This window comes from Gadus morhua, chromosome 13, assembly GCF_902167405.1.
Source record: "Gadus morhua chromosome 13, gadMor3.0, whole genome shotgun sequence".
Classification (NCBI taxonomy): Eukaryota; Metazoa; Chordata; class Actinopteri; order Gadiformes; family Gadidae; genus Gadus; species Gadus morhua.
The window spans coordinates 4,817,134-4,837,998 of record NC_044060.1 but is presented as its reverse complement, the minus strand read 5'-3'; the positions used below and the strand labels follow the sequence as shown (position 1 = coordinate 4,837,998).

General features: G+C 45.7%; 1 protein-coding gene across 4 annotated transcripts in view; it reads right to left on the bottom strand.

Moving 5' to 3' along the window:
• Positions 1 to 1,536: 1,536 nt before the first annotated feature.
• The window catches only part of stab1 (stabilin 1), a 53,021-nt gene continuing 33,692 nt past the window's right edge, over positions 1,537 to 20,865 (bottom strand). For 3 of the 4 annotated variants that reach the window (XM_030374329.1, XM_030374331.1, XM_030374330.1), the window contains exons 52-71: positions 19,444 to 19,620; positions 17,605 to 17,676; positions 17,164 to 17,304; positions 16,288 to 16,344; positions 15,931 to 16,108; positions 15,043 to 15,192; positions 14,581 to 14,682; positions 13,936 to 14,052; positions 12,647 to 12,779; positions 12,442 to 12,502; positions 11,978 to 12,122; positions 10,141 to 10,277; positions 9,188 to 9,353; positions 6,844 to 6,950; positions 4,870 to 4,989; positions 4,064 to 4,198; positions 3,506 to 3,610; positions 2,756 to 2,905; positions 2,471 to 2,536; positions 1,537 to 1,906 (exon numbers count right to left, since the gene is read on the bottom strand). In XM_030374329.1, coding sequence (XP_030230189.1) covers positions 1,847 to 1,906; positions 2,471 to 2,536; positions 2,756 to 2,905; positions 3,506 to 3,610; positions 4,064 to 4,198; positions 4,870 to 4,989; positions 6,844 to 6,950; positions 9,188 to 9,353; positions 10,141 to 10,277; positions 11,978 to 12,122; positions 12,442 to 12,502; positions 12,647 to 12,779; positions 13,936 to 14,052; positions 14,581 to 14,682; positions 15,043 to 15,192; positions 15,931 to 16,108; positions 16,288 to 16,344; positions 17,164 to 17,304; positions 17,605 to 17,676; positions 19,444 to 19,620 — 2,379 coding nt within the window. In that variant the 3' untranslated portion in view covers positions 1,537 to 1,846. Of the gene's footprint in view, positions 1,907 to 2,470; positions 2,537 to 2,755; positions 2,906 to 3,505; positions 3,611 to 4,063; positions 4,199 to 4,869; positions 4,990 to 6,843; positions 6,951 to 9,167; positions 9,354 to 10,140; positions 10,278 to 11,977; positions 12,123 to 12,441; positions 12,503 to 12,646; positions 12,780 to 13,935; positions 14,053 to 14,580; positions 14,683 to 15,042; positions 15,193 to 15,930; positions 16,109 to 16,287; positions 16,345 to 17,163; positions 17,305 to 17,604; positions 17,677 to 19,443; positions 19,621 to 20,865 lie in introns of those variants that run through there. The other variant, XR_003979144.1, reaches the window with a different exon arrangement.

Sequence of the window (20,865 nt, the reverse complement as noted above, 5' to 3'; positions counted from 1 at the left end):
TTGGTAGACTGATCTAGCCAGCACAGATCTAGGTGGACACGCCCACTAGTGATGTCATATGGGTCTGATTTTCGAAACGGCTTGTAAGGCTAATCACACTCACATCTGGTGGTATAATATATCGCCTTTAGGTTGTTAGCCAGAGTTCAAGTGCCACTGGTATGTACAACTTTAATTTTTACTTTTTTAGTCAGCAGGGCACTGCAACACCAAGACCATTGCTATAGAAGATGGTCAGATTTTATATCCAACATTATATTCACACAATGATCGCTTTAAAAACCACCAACGTAAGCAGGACTTGAACCCTAGTCTACAGAACTTCAAACTGCAGGACTTACCACTGAACCACTTAGAAACTAACTCGACCATGTCGCAAAGTCTATTTTAAATTGACTGCTGTTTAATTTGTGACATAAGATATCCCACAAATATCTTTAGTCGCACTGACACATTTGGCGTGACCTTAGACAACGGGCCAAATAGATAGTTATTAAAGTATGCATCTGTGCCCAGCCCACGCCCTACACCAGTACCATCCCCACGTCATGGCCACAGGCTGATGACTACGAAGCAGTGGGCACCCCAGCCCCCCCCCCCCCCCCCCCCCCCTGTACTGAAAGTAGCCCTGAAAATGACTGAGACAAAAAAGGGTTCAGCCGTAAACACATTATAAAGGGAGTTTCACATAATATGCTGAGCCTAAGGTTGCCTAAGTCAGACATGGCACCTTTTGCATTCCTGTTGTGACCACTAAGGGAATAAACCAAAGGGCCAGTCGCTCCAGGGCCAGATTCCACAACGCCATAGTCCCGCCCAGCTAAGTACGCAGAACATCACGGGATATGGCAGACAACTCTCAGTCCAAGCTGTGGAAAAACACAGCTCCTCCCAGAGCAATGGCTCCTCCTGCGGGAGGAGTCATCTGCATGAAGACTCACACACGCCCTAGATCGGTGGACCTTCAGAGCGGCCATCAGACGGTTGGCTTGAATCTCCCCTGTGCACACAGTCATACCTCCTGCAGCCGCTTGCCAGACGGTGCTTTCTGTCTTACTTGTATCAATAATAATAAACTCAACTGAAGCCACATCCTTGAAAAGAACACAGCAAGGTCTCCTTGGCAACACTTTTGTAGTTCAGTGGTCATTTTTGCCATTCATAGAAACGGTTTTCGACGCTGACACAGACACTCACATGCTAAGTAGCCTTACAAGGCATGAGGCATAACATGCTAAGTAGCCTTACAAGCCATGAGGCATAACATGCTAAGTAGCCTTACAAGCCATGAGGCATAGCATGCTAAGTAGCCTTACAAGCCATGAGGCATAGCATGCTAAGTAGCCTAACAGGCAATGAGGCGTAACTTGCTAAGTCGCCTAATACTTAGTAGCCTTACATGCTATGTAGCCTAAATAGGAATGAGGCATGACATGCTAAGTAGCCTAACACTTAGTAGCCTTACATGCTAAATAGCCAAATATGTCTCTAAGTCCGTTTGTAGAAGTCTGTGAGTCTGAGTTCATTGAGACAGACTACGATAACAAGATGATTTATTGGTTAAAAATAGATCTTCACATTCAAATGTACACATTTTATTTAAAAATACTTTATGGTGGAAAATTATGTCAGCTTTGCATTCTGGGTAAAATCAGCCACGAGAACAAGCTGTAGCCAATACAGATATCACCATCCATGGACAACGAGTGAGCGGGTTTTTATGTACCCTACGTTATTGTGTCGTTCACGTTTCCTCTGAATGTGAAACCAGACGCTGTTTCCTCTCGGGAGAACTTCTGCTCGGCCACTTCTGGTTACTTCTGGTTTCTTCTGGTTTCAACTGGTTCTACTGCTTCATGTCCCCCCAGTATGAAGAATCCACAAGGTCGGAGGGCTGTCCTGAGTCCTGGAAGACAAACACACAATGTAGCACATAACTAACTGACATTTAGGGCATTTAGCAGCAGTTTTATCTAAAGCGACTCACTAAGAACATTAGTCAAAAGAGAAACAACAAAATATCGCTGTCGGTACAGTAAGGCTGATCATAGAAGAATGCTACAAGTTGCTAAGTACTATTTTTAAGTGGAAGGACACACAAAATACAATAAGTGCGTACAATAAGTGCCAGGACGTGCCAAGATGCTAGTGTGTGTGTGTGTGTGTGTGTGTACTAACAGATAAGGTGTGTGTGTGTGTGTGCGTGGGTGTATGTGTGCCTTTGTTTGTGTGTTTGTGTGTAGTAACAGTGTTGGTGTTTATTTGTGCGTGTGCTACCAGATGCGGTGTGTGTCTGTGTGTAGTGAAGGTGACGCTGTGTGTGTACGTGTGTGTGTGTGTGTGTGTGTGTGTGTGTGTGTGTGTGTGTGTGTGTGTGTGTGTGTGTGTGTGTGTATGTGTGCGTGTGTGTGTGTGTGTGTGTGTGTGTGTGTGTGTGTGTGTGTGTGTGTGTGTGTGTGTGTGTACTCACAATGTTTTCGCTGTACAGAGGGTTGTCAATGGACATCATGGCCGCCGGGACGGCCTCAGTCTCGTTCTGAAACACAAATACGATGTCTCCTTTTGATGTGGCTTTAGTATGGATTAGTAGTCATTAGTCATCATCACACGCTTTGATCAATACTCTTCTGTATGATACATATACAAATATATAGGCTACATATAGGTAGGTATATATATATTTTCACCATTTTTCTTATTTTATATATACATGAATAAATTATTTTGTATATGTGTGTGTGTGTGTATCTTTTACTTTGAAGTATTGGAAGTTGAAGGGAGTCTTCTGGCGTCTCCACAGGAAGTAGCCCACCGCTCCCATCCCCAGGCCACACAACAGAAGAGCTACCAAGATGGCCGACACACCGCTGGAGGGGGCAGGGCTTTGAGATGAAGTGGCCATGGCCTGTCACACACACACACACACACACACACACACACACACACACACACACACACACACACACACACACACACACACACACTGGAATTAACATGGTTGATAGGTTAACCTGGTTATAAACAGCACTGTTATCGTTTCTTAGAGACTTAAAGCCAAGCCCAAAGGCACTGCAGAGAACTCCTGGTTATTTTGGGAATCCTATGGGTTATGCTCGGAGAGAGAGACCAACTGGTCATACTGGGAGACCTACTGGTTGCACTGGGAGAGAGAGACTCACTGGTAAGGTTAGCAGAGAGAGACGTACTGGTTACACTTGGAGAGAGAGACTTACTGGTACGACTATGAGAGAGAGACCTACTGGTAACACTGGGAGAGAGAGACCTACTGGTAACACTGGGAGAGAGACCTACTGGTAAAATTGGGAGAGAGAGACCGGGGTGGGGCTTGGAGACACCTACCTGTGGGGGCGGGGCTTTTAGAGACCTACCTTTGGGGGCGGGGCTTGGAGAGACCTACCTGTGGGGGCGGGGCTCGGAGAGACCTACCAGTGGGGGCGGGGCTTGGAGAAACCTACCTGTGGGGGCGGGGCTTGTAGAGACCTACCTGTGGGGGCGGGGCTCGGAGCGGGGCCTGAATCACGTGGATGATCCCGTTGGTGGCGGGAACGTCCCAGTCCAGCAACAGCTGCTGGTTCACCAGTTTATCACTCTGCCAGAATAACCAATAACCTGGTCAATAATCTGATCAATAACCTGATCAATAAACTGGTAAATAAACTGATCAATAACCTGGTCAATAAACTGATCAATAAACTGATCAATAACCTGGTCAATAATCTGATTTATAACCTTGTCAATAAACTGATCAATAACCTCATCAATAACCTGGTCAATAAACTGATCAATAACCTGGTAAATAATCTGATCAATAACCTGGTCAATAAACTCATTTATAACCTGGTCAATAAACTGATCAATAACCTGATCAAAAACCTGATCAATAACCTGGTCAATAAACTGATCAATAAACTGATCATAACCTAATCAATAATATGATAAATACCCTGATCAATCAACTGATCGGAGACAGAGTGAGTGAATGAGTGAGTGAGTGAGTGAGTGAGTGGGTGAGTGAGTGAGTGACTGAGTGAGTGAGGGTCACCTGGTTGTTGCCGTGGGTAACGATCAGATTGGCTCCCAGCCAGGTGCGGACCTCTTCCTGGTGTTGGAGGTCCTGGTAGAGACGCCTGCTGTGATTGGCTGAGACATGATACTCCAGGTCTCTACCTGACAGAGTCTACACAAACACACACACACACACACACACACACACACACACACACACACACACACACACACACACACACACACACACACACACACACACACACACACTAATTACACTGGTAGTTGTAGTGGCAGTCAAACTAGTACTTGTAGTCGTCCTGTTAGCAATACTGGAAGTTGGACTTGTACTCAAACAGGTAGTTCTACTGTTAGTTGTAGTGCTAGTAATACTGGCAGTTTTACTGGTAGTTGAAATTGTAGTTGTACTTGTAGTTTTACTGGTAGCTTTACTGGTAATTATACTGGTAGTTGTACTTGTAGTTCTACTGGTAGTTTTACTGGTAGCCTTACTGGTAGTTTTACTGGTAGCTTTACTGGTAGCTATACTGGTAGTTATACTGGCAGTTGCACTTGTAGTTCTACTGGTAGCTTTACTGGTAGTTCTACTGGTAGTTGTACTTGTAATTTTACTGGTAGTTATACTGGTAGTTCTACTGGAAGTTCTACTGGTAGTTCTACTTGTAGTTGTACTGGTAGTTGTACTGGTAGTTGTACTTGTAGTTGTACTGGTAGTTTTACTGGTAGTTTTACTGGTAGCTTTACTGGTAGTTATACTGGTAGTTGTACTTGTAGTTGTACTGGTAGTTTTACTGGTAGTTTTACTGGCAGTTGTACCAGTACCTGATTGGTCAGGAAGCCGTCGTTGTGAGGAACAAAGAGCATGACATCAGATCCTGCGCTGGACAGGAAGTCAAGCAGCTCTCTTCCTTTCACCGACAACCCGCTGTAATCCAGGATGAACTACAGACAGACAGGTAGACAGAGAGACAGGTTCGTAGGTAGACGGAAAGACAGGATGAACTTCAGACAAACAGGTAGACAGAGAGACAGGTTGCTAGGTAGGTAGACAGACAGACAGACAGACCGACAGACAGACAGACAGACAGGTAGGGAGGTCGGGAGACCTGAAGAAAGACAGGTCATTGCAGTACTCTAACCTAGTATCTGAAGTTAACCCTCTCTAACCTAGCATCTGAAGCTAACCCTCTCTAACCGGGTGAAGCTAACCCTCTCTAACCTAGTATCTAAAGCTAACCCTCTCTAACCTAGTATCTAAAGTTAACCCTCTCTAACCTAGTATCTAAAGTTAACCCTCTCTAACCTAGTATCTGAAGTTAACCCTCTCTAACCGGGTATCTGAAGTTAACCCTCTCTAACCGGGTATCTATAGCTAACCCTCTCTAACCGGGTATCTATAGCTAACCCTTTCTAACCTAGTGAAGCTAACCCTCTCTAACCTGGTACCTATAGCTCACCCTCTCTAACCAAGTATCTGAACCTAACCCTCTCTAACCTGCTGAAGATAACCCTCTCTAACCTAGTATCTAAAGTTAACCCTCTCTAATCTGGTATCTATAGTTAACCCTCTCTAACCTAGTATCTAAAGTTAACCCTCTCTAATCTGGTATCTGAAGCTATCCCTCTCTAGTCTAACCTGGTATCTGGAGCTAAACCTCTCTAACCGAGTATCTGAAGTTAACCCTCTCTAAACCCAGTATCTACCTTCTCTAACCTAGTATCTAAGGCCCCGTCCACACGGAGCCGATTTTTGGTGAAACCGCCTTGTTCACACTACATGCGTCCGTCGGCGGATGGCCGAGGGCGTGTCTGACGTAGACGCATACTGCAGCCAATCAAATCGCCTCCCTCTAAAGCCGGACACCGACGCGAAACGGAGGTGTCTTGCTTCGACCTGAAGGGGCTTATTTTCGATAATGAGCAGCTACTTGCCAAACTAAAAAATAACTTCACAAGGTGTCTATTTATTTACAATTAATTTGTTACAATTCGTAGTGTTGATAAGCAGGGCAATAGTTAGCCAAAGTCGTTGACGTCGCTTAATCTGACTGTAGCATTTTATGCTACAGTCTGTAAGAAGCAACGGTAATGGACCGTACTAAACGCCCTATCCATTGTATGGGTCTGTAAAATGCTAATCAAATCAAATGTATTTATTAAGCACCTTTAATAAAAAGGTAAGGGGTTGGGGGGAGATCTTATGTTTTATTTATGTTTTTGTCATGCCTGTCTACGCTTCAAACTTGTGCATATTGCAGTAAATATTCAACAGTGGCCCCTGGGGTCCCACTTTTCGGTGGGTCGCAGAATTCGGTGTAACACCGGCACGGCCCCCCCCCCCTCCTCAATAACTTTAAGAGACCCCCACAGAGATGGTATCATCACTCGAACCCTGCCCGGGCCCCACCAGCTGGGGAACGTCAGAGTTGCAGTTACATTTTTTATTTATCATTTTATTTGTATTCTTTTTGTAGATTTAAATAAAGCCCCTTGATGAATTTAATTACTAACTGTACATTAAAAAGTGTTTCTGCTCAATTTAAAAGGTTGAATCTCCTCGTGACTGAATGTTTGTATACAGCGTGCAGGCTGTATGCCCCCAGGGTTGATGCGCTCCACTTTTTACTGTGGAGAACCAACGCCTTGAATATTAAAACGTTTCTATAGCTCGATCCGGTTTCGCAATGACTCCGTCTTTACAGAGATATTCCTGAACCGCTTTTGCCCGTTTCGGCTCCGTGTGGACGGGGCCTGAAGCTAACCTGACTAGTGTTATTGTTAGCGGAGGCCTCCTACCTTGTAGAATCGGCTGAAGTCTTTGTTCATTGCCAGGACGTTGATAACAGCGCCGTTACAGAATCCTCCATCTCCCACATAACCACTGTTACACACACATGACACATCTACACACACAGACACAGGCACACACAACCACACACATGCACACACACACATTACATTTGTTTTCATTTAGCTACACAGCGTTTTTTCATTCACAGTCCCCGTTTACAAAAGCGTCGGGAATCTTTCTTCAAATCGCGACCATAACATCGTTGTAGTATCGAGGGAAAGAGCGATGTTATCTCCGTCTAACAGCGGGAACATTTTGAATCATTCCATTAATTTGGAAGTACCTACTGGCAAGTACAGGCCACCTTTGCCTCTCCCACGTCATTAATGTAAGGCTGAGGGGCGGTATAATTAAGCAATAGATCACGCCAGGCTGTGGTATGTGCTCATTATACCACTGTTAAGGGGCGTTGTCCGGCCCCGACGCACAGCGGAGGGCCGGCGACCCCCTTCACAGTGGTATAATGAACACATGCCACTGACTGAAGTGATCAATTGCTTTTATACAACGGTTACTGTTATGGCGAAACCAAAGTCATAGACACACTACATTTAAAAAGAAACCAAGAAAGTCAAAGTAGACGTTTTATTAAAGAATACAAAAAAGTAGTCCCTCCTGTCTGCTTTCAACATGCACGACGGTCGCTATGCAACACACTTTAGCGTCCCTCCGAGAGAAGGCTCGGCTAGAGTGGTTCGCCGGCAATTTATCCTATGGAGCAGTTCACTCGCCGTGTGCCTAAGCTTTCGTTAGTCTCTCCATCGCCTTGCTCACTCCCGGAGTAACAACATTTACACCCTCTCCATCATCCAACATATGTTTTACTTTGTAACTGTTTCTACTTCCAGACGCGGAGTGATATGCAAACTTTCACAAAATGATCGGGCGTCATAGCAGTTATGTATACGCTCATTATACAACAGTTAGGAACCAATCAGATCGCTGGATTTAGGCCCCCCGTTGTATAAATGGGGGATATTCAGTTGGTTGCAATTTGCAACCTCACCACTAGGTGCCACTTAATCCTCCACAAAGCCCCTTTAATCACAGTCTTAAAGGGCTTTACAGGTCACATGGGACGACACCAACCGAGGCGTCAGCTGATTACTGCTGATTATAAGCAGCTTTATTACGCCATGACAGCTGTCCTGAAAGGCAGAGCCATGGACTGGGTAGCGTGTTAGTAGTATTATTCAGAGTAGGGATGCACCGAAATGAAAATTCTTGGCCGAAACCGAAACCGAATATACTGAAACAGTTGGCTGAAAATTTTCACCATTGCATAACTCAAACAATTAAATGTCCTTTATAAACCTTTTTGTCTTGCTTTTCAATAAAAAAAATCTATTAATTATTTGATACAAAATATTTATTTAATACTGAACGTTTTCTAACATTCCAGCAGACCTTATAGCAAGAATTTAAGAACAATGTACCTTTAAATAAATGAGTAAAACAATATATATGTATATATACATATATATATATATTTTTTTTTTTATTATCAAAAATAAAAATGTTCGGTGGATGTTTTTCGGCCTTATTACTCCTTCGGCCGAACCTGAAAATGATGTTTTGGGCCATTTTTGGCTGAATATTTTCGGTGGCCGAATATTCGGTGCATCCCTAATTCCGAGCCATGGTCCAGATTCAAGGGACTATGAAGTGCGTCTGTCTGTCTCTCTGTTTGTCTGTCCGTCTGTCTGCATGCAACAGTACCTGTCAGTCTTTCTGTCAGTATCAGTACCTGTTGGCCTGTTTGCATCAGTGCCTGTCTGCCTGAAGCAGTACATGTCTCAGCGTCAGTACCTGTCTCTCTTTAGCGGTACCTGTCTGTCTGTATCAATACCTGGCTCTCAGTGTCAGTACCTGTCTCTATGTAGCGGTAGCTGTCTGTCTGTATCAGTACCTGTCTATCAGCATCAGTACTTCTCTGTCTGTATCAGTACCTGTCTATCAGCATCAGTACCTGTCTCTCTGTATCAGTACCTGTCTGTCAGTATCAGTACCTGTCTATCAGTATCAGTACCTGTCTTTCAGTGTCAGTACCTGTCTCTCTGTATCAGTACCTGTCTGTCAGTATCAGTACCTGTCTGTCTGTAGCAGTACCTGTCTATCAGCATCAGTACCTGTCTGTCAGTATCAGTACCTGTCTGTCAGTATCAGTAACTGTCTGTCTGTATCAGTTCCTGTCTGTCAGTATCAGTACCTGTCTGTCAGTAGCAGTACCTGTCTCTCTGTAGCAGTACCTGTCTCTCTATAGCAGTACCTGTCTCTCTGTAGCAGTACCTGTCTCTCTGTAGCAGTAGGCGTCGTATTTGCTGGAGGGTGGGACGGGCTCCTTGTACAGCACCACACCAACATGGCCGTCGCCACAGCGGGGGGAGGCCACAGTGGTTGGGTAACCCACCTTACCCCCCTCCAGCCACCCTGCTATACAGAGGTGCATCCCCAGCTAGACACACACACACACACACACACACACACACACACACACACACACACACACACACACACACACACACACACACACACACACACACACACACACACACACACACACATTTTTATAAATAAAACCTCTCAAGGCTAACCTCACAAGGTTATCCATTTAAGATTAGCTTCTTAAGGTTAGCCTCTTAGTAGTAGTAGCGTTTTAAGGCTAACCTGTAAAGCTTATTCTCTTAAGGTTAGCCCCTTGAAAATAGCCTCTTAAGGTTAACTGCTCAAGGCTAACCTCACAAAGCTAACCTCTGAAAGTTAGCCTCTTCAGGTTAGCCCCTTAAAGTTAGCCTCTTAATGTAAACTTCTCAAGGCTAACCTCACAAGGTGAGCCCCTTCAGGTTAGCCCCTTAAAGTTAGCCTCTTAAGGTACAATTCTCAGGGCTAACCCCACAAGGTTAGCCTCTTCAGGATAGCACCTTAAAGTTGGCCTCTTAAAGTAAACCTCTCAAGGCTAACATCAAAAGGTTATCGTCTAAAGGTTAGCCCCTTAAAGTAAGCCTCTTAAGGTAAATCTCTCAAGGCTAACCTCTTAAAGCTAACCTCTTAAGGTTAGCTTATTAAGGCTAATCTCTCAAGGCTAACCTCCCAATGCTAACCCCTCGAGGCTCACCTCTTAAGGTTAGCTTCTTAAGGCTAATCTATCTTAATATTGATGTATGCAATTAATTTGATTACATTTTATTATTTGACTGCCCTAACCTGTGTGTGCGTGCAAGCTTGCGTGTTTGTTTGTGTACCTGCTGTGCGTCTGCTAGCTGCTTGAAGCTAGCTAGCGTAGCGCCCTGCTGACTGCAGCCGTTCTGAGCCCCCGTCAGGTTCATCTGGTACCGGATCCCCTGGGGGGAGGGGAGGTAGAAGACCCCTGCTGTACGGGCTGCTCACACACACACACACACACACACACACACACACACACACACACACACACACACACACACACACACACACACACACACACACACACACACACACACACACACACACACACACACACACACAATATCATTATAGTTTATATGCATAACATATATTTGATATCGTATTTTGTATAATCATTTATATGGTTTATACATATACATTATACATTACATTGTTTTTATTTTAGTATTTTATAAATTGCGTATAATCCTATTTTGTATAATATCTAATAATGTCGGTCGGCTCTCCTATCTTCATAGATCAAGAAGGTCAATATGGAACCATATCCTCTCTAGATCTCCATGGAAACATGGACCATCCATCTCCGTATCACCAGTTGCCTAGCAACCGACCATGACTGGAGCCAAAATGTCCGTCTGACCCCTCCCAATGACCTAATTTAAGATGTTGAGTCCACAACATGTTCACGTCATGATACTATTCATTGGTTCACTCTGCGGCCATCTTCAACCATGAGCGATGAGGGGAGGACCGAAGCTTGTTGACAGTTGCTTAGCATTAGTAACCGATGACGACAAGCGGATTATGGTTGATGGATGGTGAATGGATGAGTGGTGGATAGATGAGAGATGAATGGATGATGGATGAATGGTTGACGGCGATTGCACCTTCCTCGAGCCACCTCACCAGGAAGTTATAGCGAACCGGCGTCATTCCCCTTTCCTCTATGAAACATCATTGTGACGAGTTGCAAGGAGAGGTCAGTCATCTCCAGGAGTCCAGGAATGCTTGTCTGGTGGTGTGCCTGGAGACATGACCTACTGGGTCGGAATGTGATCCACTCTGGATGCTGTTATCCAGCTGGATGGAGACACTGGGTGACGGGCGAATCTCTGCGAGGGCGTGTGTGCCCGTAGTGGTAATGTCACCGCACGAGCGCCTGGGACACTGGGGTACTGTCTGCGTCGGTGAGGCCCTTCCACCTCCCGGGAGACGTCCCCCGATTATTCATTTCCCTTGTTTGTGTACCCCCCCGAGGCCCAGGCACCAGCTGCTGCCGAAACCACTTTGATAGAGACACAGAAACTGAAATCCATCTCGACTGACGCCCCGAACAATCCACGTGGAGATAAGCGTTGTAATCTGAGGAAGCCGGCTGGGGGGGAGATGGTGCTCAAAGGGAAGGTTCTGCTGACTACCATGGAGACGATGATGTTACCATGGTAATGGTGGATGAGAGCAGGATGTGTTACCATGGTAATGGTGGATGAGAGCAGGATGTGTCACCATGGTAATGATGGATGACAGCAGAATGTGCTACCATGGTAATGATGAATGAGAGCATAATGTGTTACCATGGTAATGATGGATGAGAGCAGGATGTGTAACCATGGTAATGATGGATGAGAGCAGAATGTGCTACCATGGTCATGATGAATGAGACCAGAATGTGTTACCATGGTAAGGATGAATGAGAGCAGGATGTGTAACCATGGTAATGATGAATGAGCGCAGGAGGCGTTACCGTGGTAATGATGGATGAGGGCAGGAGGCGTTACCGTGGTAATGATGGATGAGGGCAGGAGGCGTTACCGCGGTAATGATGGATGAGAGCAGGAGGTGTTACCGTGGTAATGATGGATGAGAGCAGGAGGTGTTACCGTGGTAATGATGGATGAGAGCAGGAGGTGTTACCGTGGTAATGCAGGTCCTTGCAGGAGGCCTGGGCATGGCAGCCCCCGTTCTCCTCCAGGCAGCGGTCCACCGGGGGCACCACCCTCTCCAGACACTGGACTCCATTACCCACGTACCCCAGCTTACACTCACACTGACGCTGGCCCTGGTGACCAGACACAGGCTCAGACAGACAGACAGACAGACAAGCTCTCAGACACAGAGGGACAGAGAGAAAGAGACAGACAGACAGACAGACAGACAGACAGACAGACAGACAGACAGACAGACAGACAGACAGACAGACAGACAGACAGACAGGCAGAGAGAGAGAGAGAGAGAGAGAGAGAGAGAGAGAGAGAGAGAGAGAGAGAGACGGAAAGAGAAAGAGAGGGACAGGCAGAGAGAGAGAGAGAGCAACAGAGGGCGACAGACAGGCAAGCGCACGGGCAGGCAGACAGAGAGAGACCGACAAACAGACTGACCGGTCCAGTAAATTTGCAGTCGGAAAAGTCGCTGCATCCTCCATTGAGCTCCTCTATACACCTGGGTTGCACAAATAATATACATCACATACATGTGCATCTAAATCTGTCAATTCGGTATATGAACTATAGCTGTGTAGCTACCTAGTTAGCAGATGCTAGCTGATGCTAACTAGCTCCAGTGTTGTCCCTGAGGGAAACTCACCTGTTGATGGGCTCACAGGAGTACCCGTCTCCCTGGTAACCGGCCTGGCAGGAGCAGTTGGTCTGCCAACTGGTCTGGTTACAGTCGGCGTGCTGGTGACAGCCGCCGTTATACTCTGTACACAGGTCTGGAACTACACCACAAACCACTACCGTTACACAATATGACTACCGCTGCACAATATCACGACACAATATCACTACCGCTACACAATATCACTGCACAATATCACTACCGCTATACAATACCACTACCGCAACACAATATCACTACCGCAACACAATATCACTACCGCTACACAATATCACTGCACAATATCACTACCGCTACACAATATCACGACCGCTACATAATATCACTACCGCTACACAATATGACTACCGCTACACAATATCACTACCGCACCACAATATCACTACCGCTACACAATATCACTGCACAATATCACTACCGTTACACAATATCACTGCCGCTGCACAATATCATGACAAAATATGACTACCGCTGCACAATATCACTACACAATATCACTACCGCTACACAATATCACTGCACAATATCACTACCGCTATACAATATCACTACCGCAACACAATATCACTACCGCTACACAATATCACGGCCGCTACATAATATCACTACCGCTACACAATATCACTACCGTTACACAATATCACTACCGTTACACAATATCACTACCGCAACATAATATCACTACCGCTGCACAATTTCACTACCGCTACACAATATCACTACCGTACACAATATCACTACCGCTGCACAATATCATGACATAATATCACTACCGCTACACAATATCACTGCACAATATCACTACCGCTACACAATATCACTGCACAATATCACTACCACTATACAATGTCACTACCGCAACACATGGGTTTAGTGTGAGGCTGGGTTTTGTGTGAGGCTGGGTTTAGTGTGAGGCTGGGTTTAGTGTGAGGCTGGGTTTAGTGTGAGGCTGGGTTCAGTGAGAGGCTGGGTTTAGTGTGAGGCTGGTGAGAGGCTGGGTTTAGTGTGAGCCTGGGTTTAGTGTGAGCCTGGGTTTAGTGAGAGGCTGGGTTTAGTGTGAGGCTGGTGAGAGGCTGGGTTTAGTGTGAGCCTGGGTTTAGTGTGAGGCTGGGTTTAGTGAGAGGCTGGTGTGAGGCTGGGTTTCGTGTGAGGCTGGGTTTAGTGTGAGCCTGGGTTTAGTGTGAGGCTGGGTTTAGTGAGAGGCTGGGTTTAGTGTGAGCCTGGGTTTAGTGTGAGGCTGGCCAGGTACCACCCACCTGGCATTGGGCTGCAGTGGGTCCCGTTGCCCTCAAAGTGATTCCTACACTGACAGCCGCTGCCAGGAACACAGGCGGCCTCCTCGTGGCAGTGGGCGCACTCCTCTGGGAGCTGGTCTGATGGTACACTGGGGTTACACTACAGTACACACAGTATACTACACTACAGTACACACAGTACACACAATACACTACAGTACACACAGTACACACAATACACTACAGTACACACAGTACACATAATACACTACAGTACAGTACACACAATACACTACAGTACACACAACACACTACACACACACACACACAATAAACTAATAACACACACACACACACAGTACGCTACAGTACACACAATACAATACAGTACACACAACACACTACAGTACACTACACACACACATACACACAATACAGTACATTAGACACAGTACACTACACATGCACACAATACGCTACACATACACACAATACACTACACAGGCCTTGCACACATAACACAACACAAATTAGACTCACAAATTAAACACACAATACACATTGCACGTACATTTCACATTACATGAGATTTTGATAGAAAATGTCCGACCAACTGACAGCAGATGAACAATGATTGAATAATTGATTACGTGATTAATTGATCACCTAGTTTCTCTTTGCAGAGTTTCCCGTACCAGCCGGTCTCACAAGAACACTCTCCAGATCCATCGATCTCGTCGTCACAGCTGCCATGGACACACTGACACTCTGACACACACACACACACACACACACACACACACACACACACACACACGCACACACACACACACACACACACACACAGGCTCACATGCACGCACACACACATACACAAACACTCACGCATGTACACACACACAAACACACACACAAAAGCGCACACGCACGCAAACGCACACACACACGCATACACATACACACACTCACACACACACGCACAGGCACACATACACACACCCACAAACACACATGTTCACACACAAACAAATATATATTAAGCGTAAAGTATAAATACAGTAATTTACATTATATCTTTATCTGTATCCACCAAACAGTACGACACACAGGCAGCCATCTTGGTCTCACCTGTGCAGTTGTTGCCGTGGTGACCAGGCTCACACAGCTCACAGGCGCTCCCCCTGAATCCCTTGCTGCAGGTGCACGTGCCCCGCCCGTATATGCCGTCCCGACATTCACCGTGGTTACCGCAGGGAGCGGTCAGCCCACCTGGACACACTGCGACGCAACGGAGGAACCAGTACTACATCAGTACTACATCAGTACTACATCAGTACTACAAGACCAAGTGTCAGTTCTACACAACGAAGTACCAGTGTGACACTACCAAGTACCAGTACTACACGACCGAGTACCAGTCCTACATGACCAAGTACCAGTACTACACGACGAAGTATAAAGTAGAAGTGAATGTCTAGAAACAGTGAAGTATCGGCTCTATATGAAGAGGTTCATGAATGAATGTCTAGGAGCAGTGTAGTATCAGCTCTATATGAATGAATGTCTAGGAGCAGTGTAGTATCAGCTCTATATGAATGAATGTCTAGGAGCAGTGTAGTATCAGCTCTATATGAATGAATGTCTAGGAGCAGTGTAGTATCAGCTCTATATGAATGAATGTCTAGGAGCAGTGTAGTATCAGCTCTATATGAATGAATGTCTAGGAGCAGTGTAGTATCAGCTCTATATGAATGAATGTCTAGGAGCAGTGTAGTATCAGCTCTATATTAATGAATGTCTAGGAGCAGTGTAGTATCAGCTCTATATTAATGAATGTCTAGGAGCAGTGTAGTATCAGCTCTATATTAATGAATGTCTAGGAGCAGTTTAGTATCAGCTCTATATTAATGAATGTCTAGGAGCAGTGTAGTATCAGCTCAATATTAATGAATGTCTAGGAGCAGTGTAGTATCAGCTCTATATTAATGAATGTCTATCAGCTCTATATGAAGAAACCTTGGCAATCGCTTCCAAAGTGTCCCGGGCAGCACTTGGCCTTCCAGACCTCCCTCCTGCAGATCCTCATGCACAAGATGAAGGGGAAGGGATCCAGTCCCCCGCGCCTGAAGGAATGGCTCATCGGCATTGACCTATACTTGTGTCTCAAGGGCGAAGTACATGTCTTGCTTTCGCCCTGGAGGAGGAGAGCAGACAGACAGGTGTGTCAGACCGACAGGGAGAAGCCCATGTGAGGCCGACAGGTATGTCAGACAGACAGGGACACAAACAGCCGCAGGGACAGACAGCTATGTCATTCAGACAGACAGCCATGTCGTACAGACATTCAGATTTGTCAGACGGATGGAGACCTACTGTGTCTTTTGATTGGTACGGACAGCTTGGGATTGCAGAGCAGAATCCGCAGCGGCTCTGAAGAACAGCAGGAACAATGATACTCTGATTAGACAGTAATCTGATCAGCCAGTAATCTGATTAGACAGTAATCTGATTAGACAGTAATCTGATCAGACAGTAATCTGATTCAACTAGTAATCTGATTAGACAGTAATCTGATCAGACAGTAATCTGATTCGACTAGTAATCTGATTAGACTGTAATCTGATCAGACAGTAATCTGATTCGACTAGTAATCTGATTAGACAGTAATCTGATCAGACAGTAATCTGATTCGACTAGTAATCTGATTAGACAGTAATCTGATCAGACAGTAATCTGATTAGACAGTGATCTGATAAGACAGTATTCTGATTAGACAGTATTCTGATTAGACAGTAATTTGATTAGACAGTAATCTGATCAAACAGTAGTACTTTGATTAGACAGTAATTTGAATACACAGTAATCTGATTAGACAGTAATCTGATCCGACAGTATTAATCTGATTAGACAGTAATCTGATTAGACAGTAATCAAATTGAATAGTAGTTATCTGATCAGACAGTAGTAATCTGATTAGACAGTAATCTGATCAAACAGTAATCTGACTAGACAGTAATCTGACTAGACAGTAATCTGGTTAGACAGTAATCTGGTTGGACAGTAATCTGGTTAGACAGTAATCTGACTAGACAGTAATCTGGTTAGACAGTAATCTGGTTGGACAGTAATCTGGTTAGACAGTAATCTGACTAGACAGTAATCTGGTTAGACAGTAATCTGACTAGACAGTAATCTGGTTGGACAGTAATCTGACTAGACAGTAATCTGGTTAGACAGTAATCTGGTTACTGTGATCGTTTCGTTCTCCAGTCCGTCGCAGTGCGCTCCAAGGCCAGGTGGCTCCAGTAATTGGTCGATTCCGAAGGCCACGCCCTCTTTGATGACCATGAAGCGTTCCACCACCCTCGCCCCGTTAACGGTCAGATCCCCCTGCACACCAAGAGACCACTATTTGTATTATATGTGTAGGTGTGTGAATATATCTGTGGTGTGTGGGTGGGTATGGATATTTTTGTGCTGTGTGTGTGTATTTGTGTGTGTGCGGTGTGTGTGTGTGTGTGAGTGTGTATACATGTGTTTTTGTGTATGTCTACACATGGGTTTGTGTGCGTGTATGCATGCGTTTGGAAGTAGGTGTGTGTGCGTGTGTGTGTGTGTGTGTGTGTGTGTGTGTGTGTGTGTGTGTGTGTGTGTGTTTGTGTGTGTGTGTGGGGTTGTGTGTGGTCTCACCGCCAGGTCCTTGTTGCAGGTGAAGCTGATCTTGGATCCATGCATAGACCGGGCCTCAGTGACAAGCTGAATCTACACACACACACACGCACAAGCACACACACGCACACGCACACGCACACGCACACGCACAAGCACACACACACACACACACACACACACACACACACACACACACACACACACACACACACACACACACACACACACACACACACACACACACAGAAGAAGAAGAAGAAGAAGAAGAAGGAGGTCAATGAGGAAAAGGGAGGAGGAGGAGGAGGTTGTGAGGATTATATAAAAAGACGAGGAGGAGTCAGGCATGAAGGGCCATGCCCCGCCTCTGATTGGTCTGAAAAAATATATTTACTTTATATATAAATGCATATCAATATTTTTAAAAATATAAGTAACGTGATCTAATATTAAAAGGTGATGATCTGTGGGGCCACACGAGCAGGCCAAGGGCTGGTGACGCACTTCATTTGATGAGGTTTGAGATGCTAGAAGGGGTAATTGAGGGGACACACCACCAGGGGGCGACCTGGGAATGCCTTATCACGAGGCCACTGCAGCTGCCTGTGTTCAGGGGCGGGGCGGGGCGGGACGGGGTTAGTGGGCGACGCCTATGTTCAGATGTAAAACAGGTGAGCTGAGCGCATTTAGTTCATCCCTTGCAGGTTAGACACGCTCCGAAATTGTATGGTGGGTCACCAATTAACATCCATTATATTCCATAGGAGTGTTCTAAAACTTTTTCTACCAGGTTACCATCTCTAAGATATTTTTACCGCTGCGTACCCCCTTCACCGGCACAAAACATAAAAATAAATTAAAAATAAAAATAATGTTCTAATTGGCAGTGAAACATGACCATTAAAGGGGTGCATATACTACGACTTGAAGTGAGAACCATGGGCCTGTGCTTATTGCAACTGTTGGCTTATTTCTCCCCTCAAAAGAAGCACAACGCCAGGGGAGGGTCAGAGCATGTAGAGGGGAATCCAATACAATATATTCCTCCTGAAGCTGACGACATTATTGTGTTTCTGGATGTGCTTTCTTTTTCACCGAAGGAGAGAGGCATTTATCAGATCAGGCATTTCCGCCACGATTTTCTATTGTTTAGCTTTCAGGATTGAACAAAGAAGAAGAAAGTTAGCTGAGTATCCCCTGCAGTACTCCAAAGTACCCCTAAGGGGCCCACTAGTGCCCACAAAAGACACAATCCAAAAGTTTTGATTCTGTGTACACACGCCACTGCACCTGCTCACAGACTCAGGGACTGAAGCTTGCAGACCTCTGTGTTCAGGGCAGTGTGGTGATTCTGAGTGCTGAATTCGGAGCAGCATGTCAGTAGGTTAGAGGGTAGGTGTAGAAGGGTGTTGTTTCTGCGGATTTCTGTCTATTTATGATGACTTCGGAACGTGTTGTAGCAGTCAGAGAGGTGAGGAGGGGAGAGGAGAGGAGCAGAGGGAGAGAGGAGAGGAGAGGACAGGAGAGGAGAGGAGGAGTTAGTGGATGATAAGCGGTAAATGTAAAATACATGACCCACCTTGTTGACCTGACAAACCCACGTGCGCACACTCACACACACACAAACACACACACACACACACACACACACACACACACACACACACACACACACACAGACTCACACAAACACACAGCTGAATATGTAAGATGTTACTAACAAACAGAGAGACAAACCGTGAGACAGACATGTAGACAGACAGACAGACATGGAGACAGACAGACAGACATGGAGACAGACAGATAGACAGACAGAAATGCGGACGGACAGACGTATAGACAGACAGACAGACCATGTACCATGGAGGACCTCAGGATGTGGGCTTCCAGGATGTCCTTTAGCTGCTGTTTGTGTTGTGGGGCACTGAGCCAGGTCCTCCTGGCCTCCGGGAGGCGCTGCAGGGCCTCGTCTGTTGGCCACAGCATCCGGAAGGGCTGGAGGCGGGTCATACTGAGCACCGGGAGCAACCCGGAGTCCTGCTCACACATACAGTGATTCATTATCCAGCTAGGCTACTGCCATGTAACCTACAGCCAATACCATGTAACCTACAGCCATCCACTACCATGTAACCTACAGCCATCCACTACCATGTAACCTACAGCCATCCACTACCATGTAACCTACAGCCATCCACTACCATGTAACCTACAGCCATCCACTACCATGTAAGCTACAGCCATCCACTACCATGTAACCTACAGCCATCCACTACCATGTAACCTACAGCCATCCACTACCATGTAACCTACAGCCATCCACTACCATGTAACCTACAGCCATCCACTACCATGTAACCTACAGCCATCCACTACCATGTAATCTACAGCCATCCACTACCATGTAACCTACAGCCATCCACTACCATGTAACATACAACCATCCGCTACCATGTAACCTACAGCCATCCACTACCATGTAACCTACAGCCATCCACTACCATGTAACCTACAGCCATCCACTACCATGTAACATACAGCCATCCACTACCATGTAACCTACAGCCATCCACTACCATGTAACCTACAGCCATCCACTACCATGTAACCTACAGCCATCCACTACCATGTAACCTACAGCCATCCACTACCATGTAACCTACAGCCATCCACTACCATGTAACCTACAGCCATCCACTACCATGTAACCTACAGCCATCCACTACCATGTAACCTTCAGCCATCCACTACCATGTAACCTACAGCCATCCACTACCATGTAACCTACAGCCATCCACTACCATGTAACATACAGCGATCCATAATGTAACCTACAGCGATCCATTACCATGTAACCTACAGCGGTCCATTACCATGTAACATACAGCGATCCATTACCATGTAACATACAGCCATCCATTACCATGTAACATACAGCCATCCACTACCATGTAACATACAGCCATCCACTACCATGTAACCTACAGCCATCCACTACCATGTAACCTACAGCCATCCACTACCATGTAACCTACAGCCATCCACTACCATGTAAGCTACAGCCATCCACTACCATGTAACCTACAGCCATCCACTACCATGTAACCTACAGCCATCCACTACCATGTAACCTACAGCCATCCACTACCATGTAACCTACAGCCATCCACTACCATGTAACCTACAGCCATCCACTACCATGTAATCTACAGCCATCCACTACCATGTAACCTACAGCCATCCACTACCATGTAACCTACAGCCGTCCACTACCATGTAACC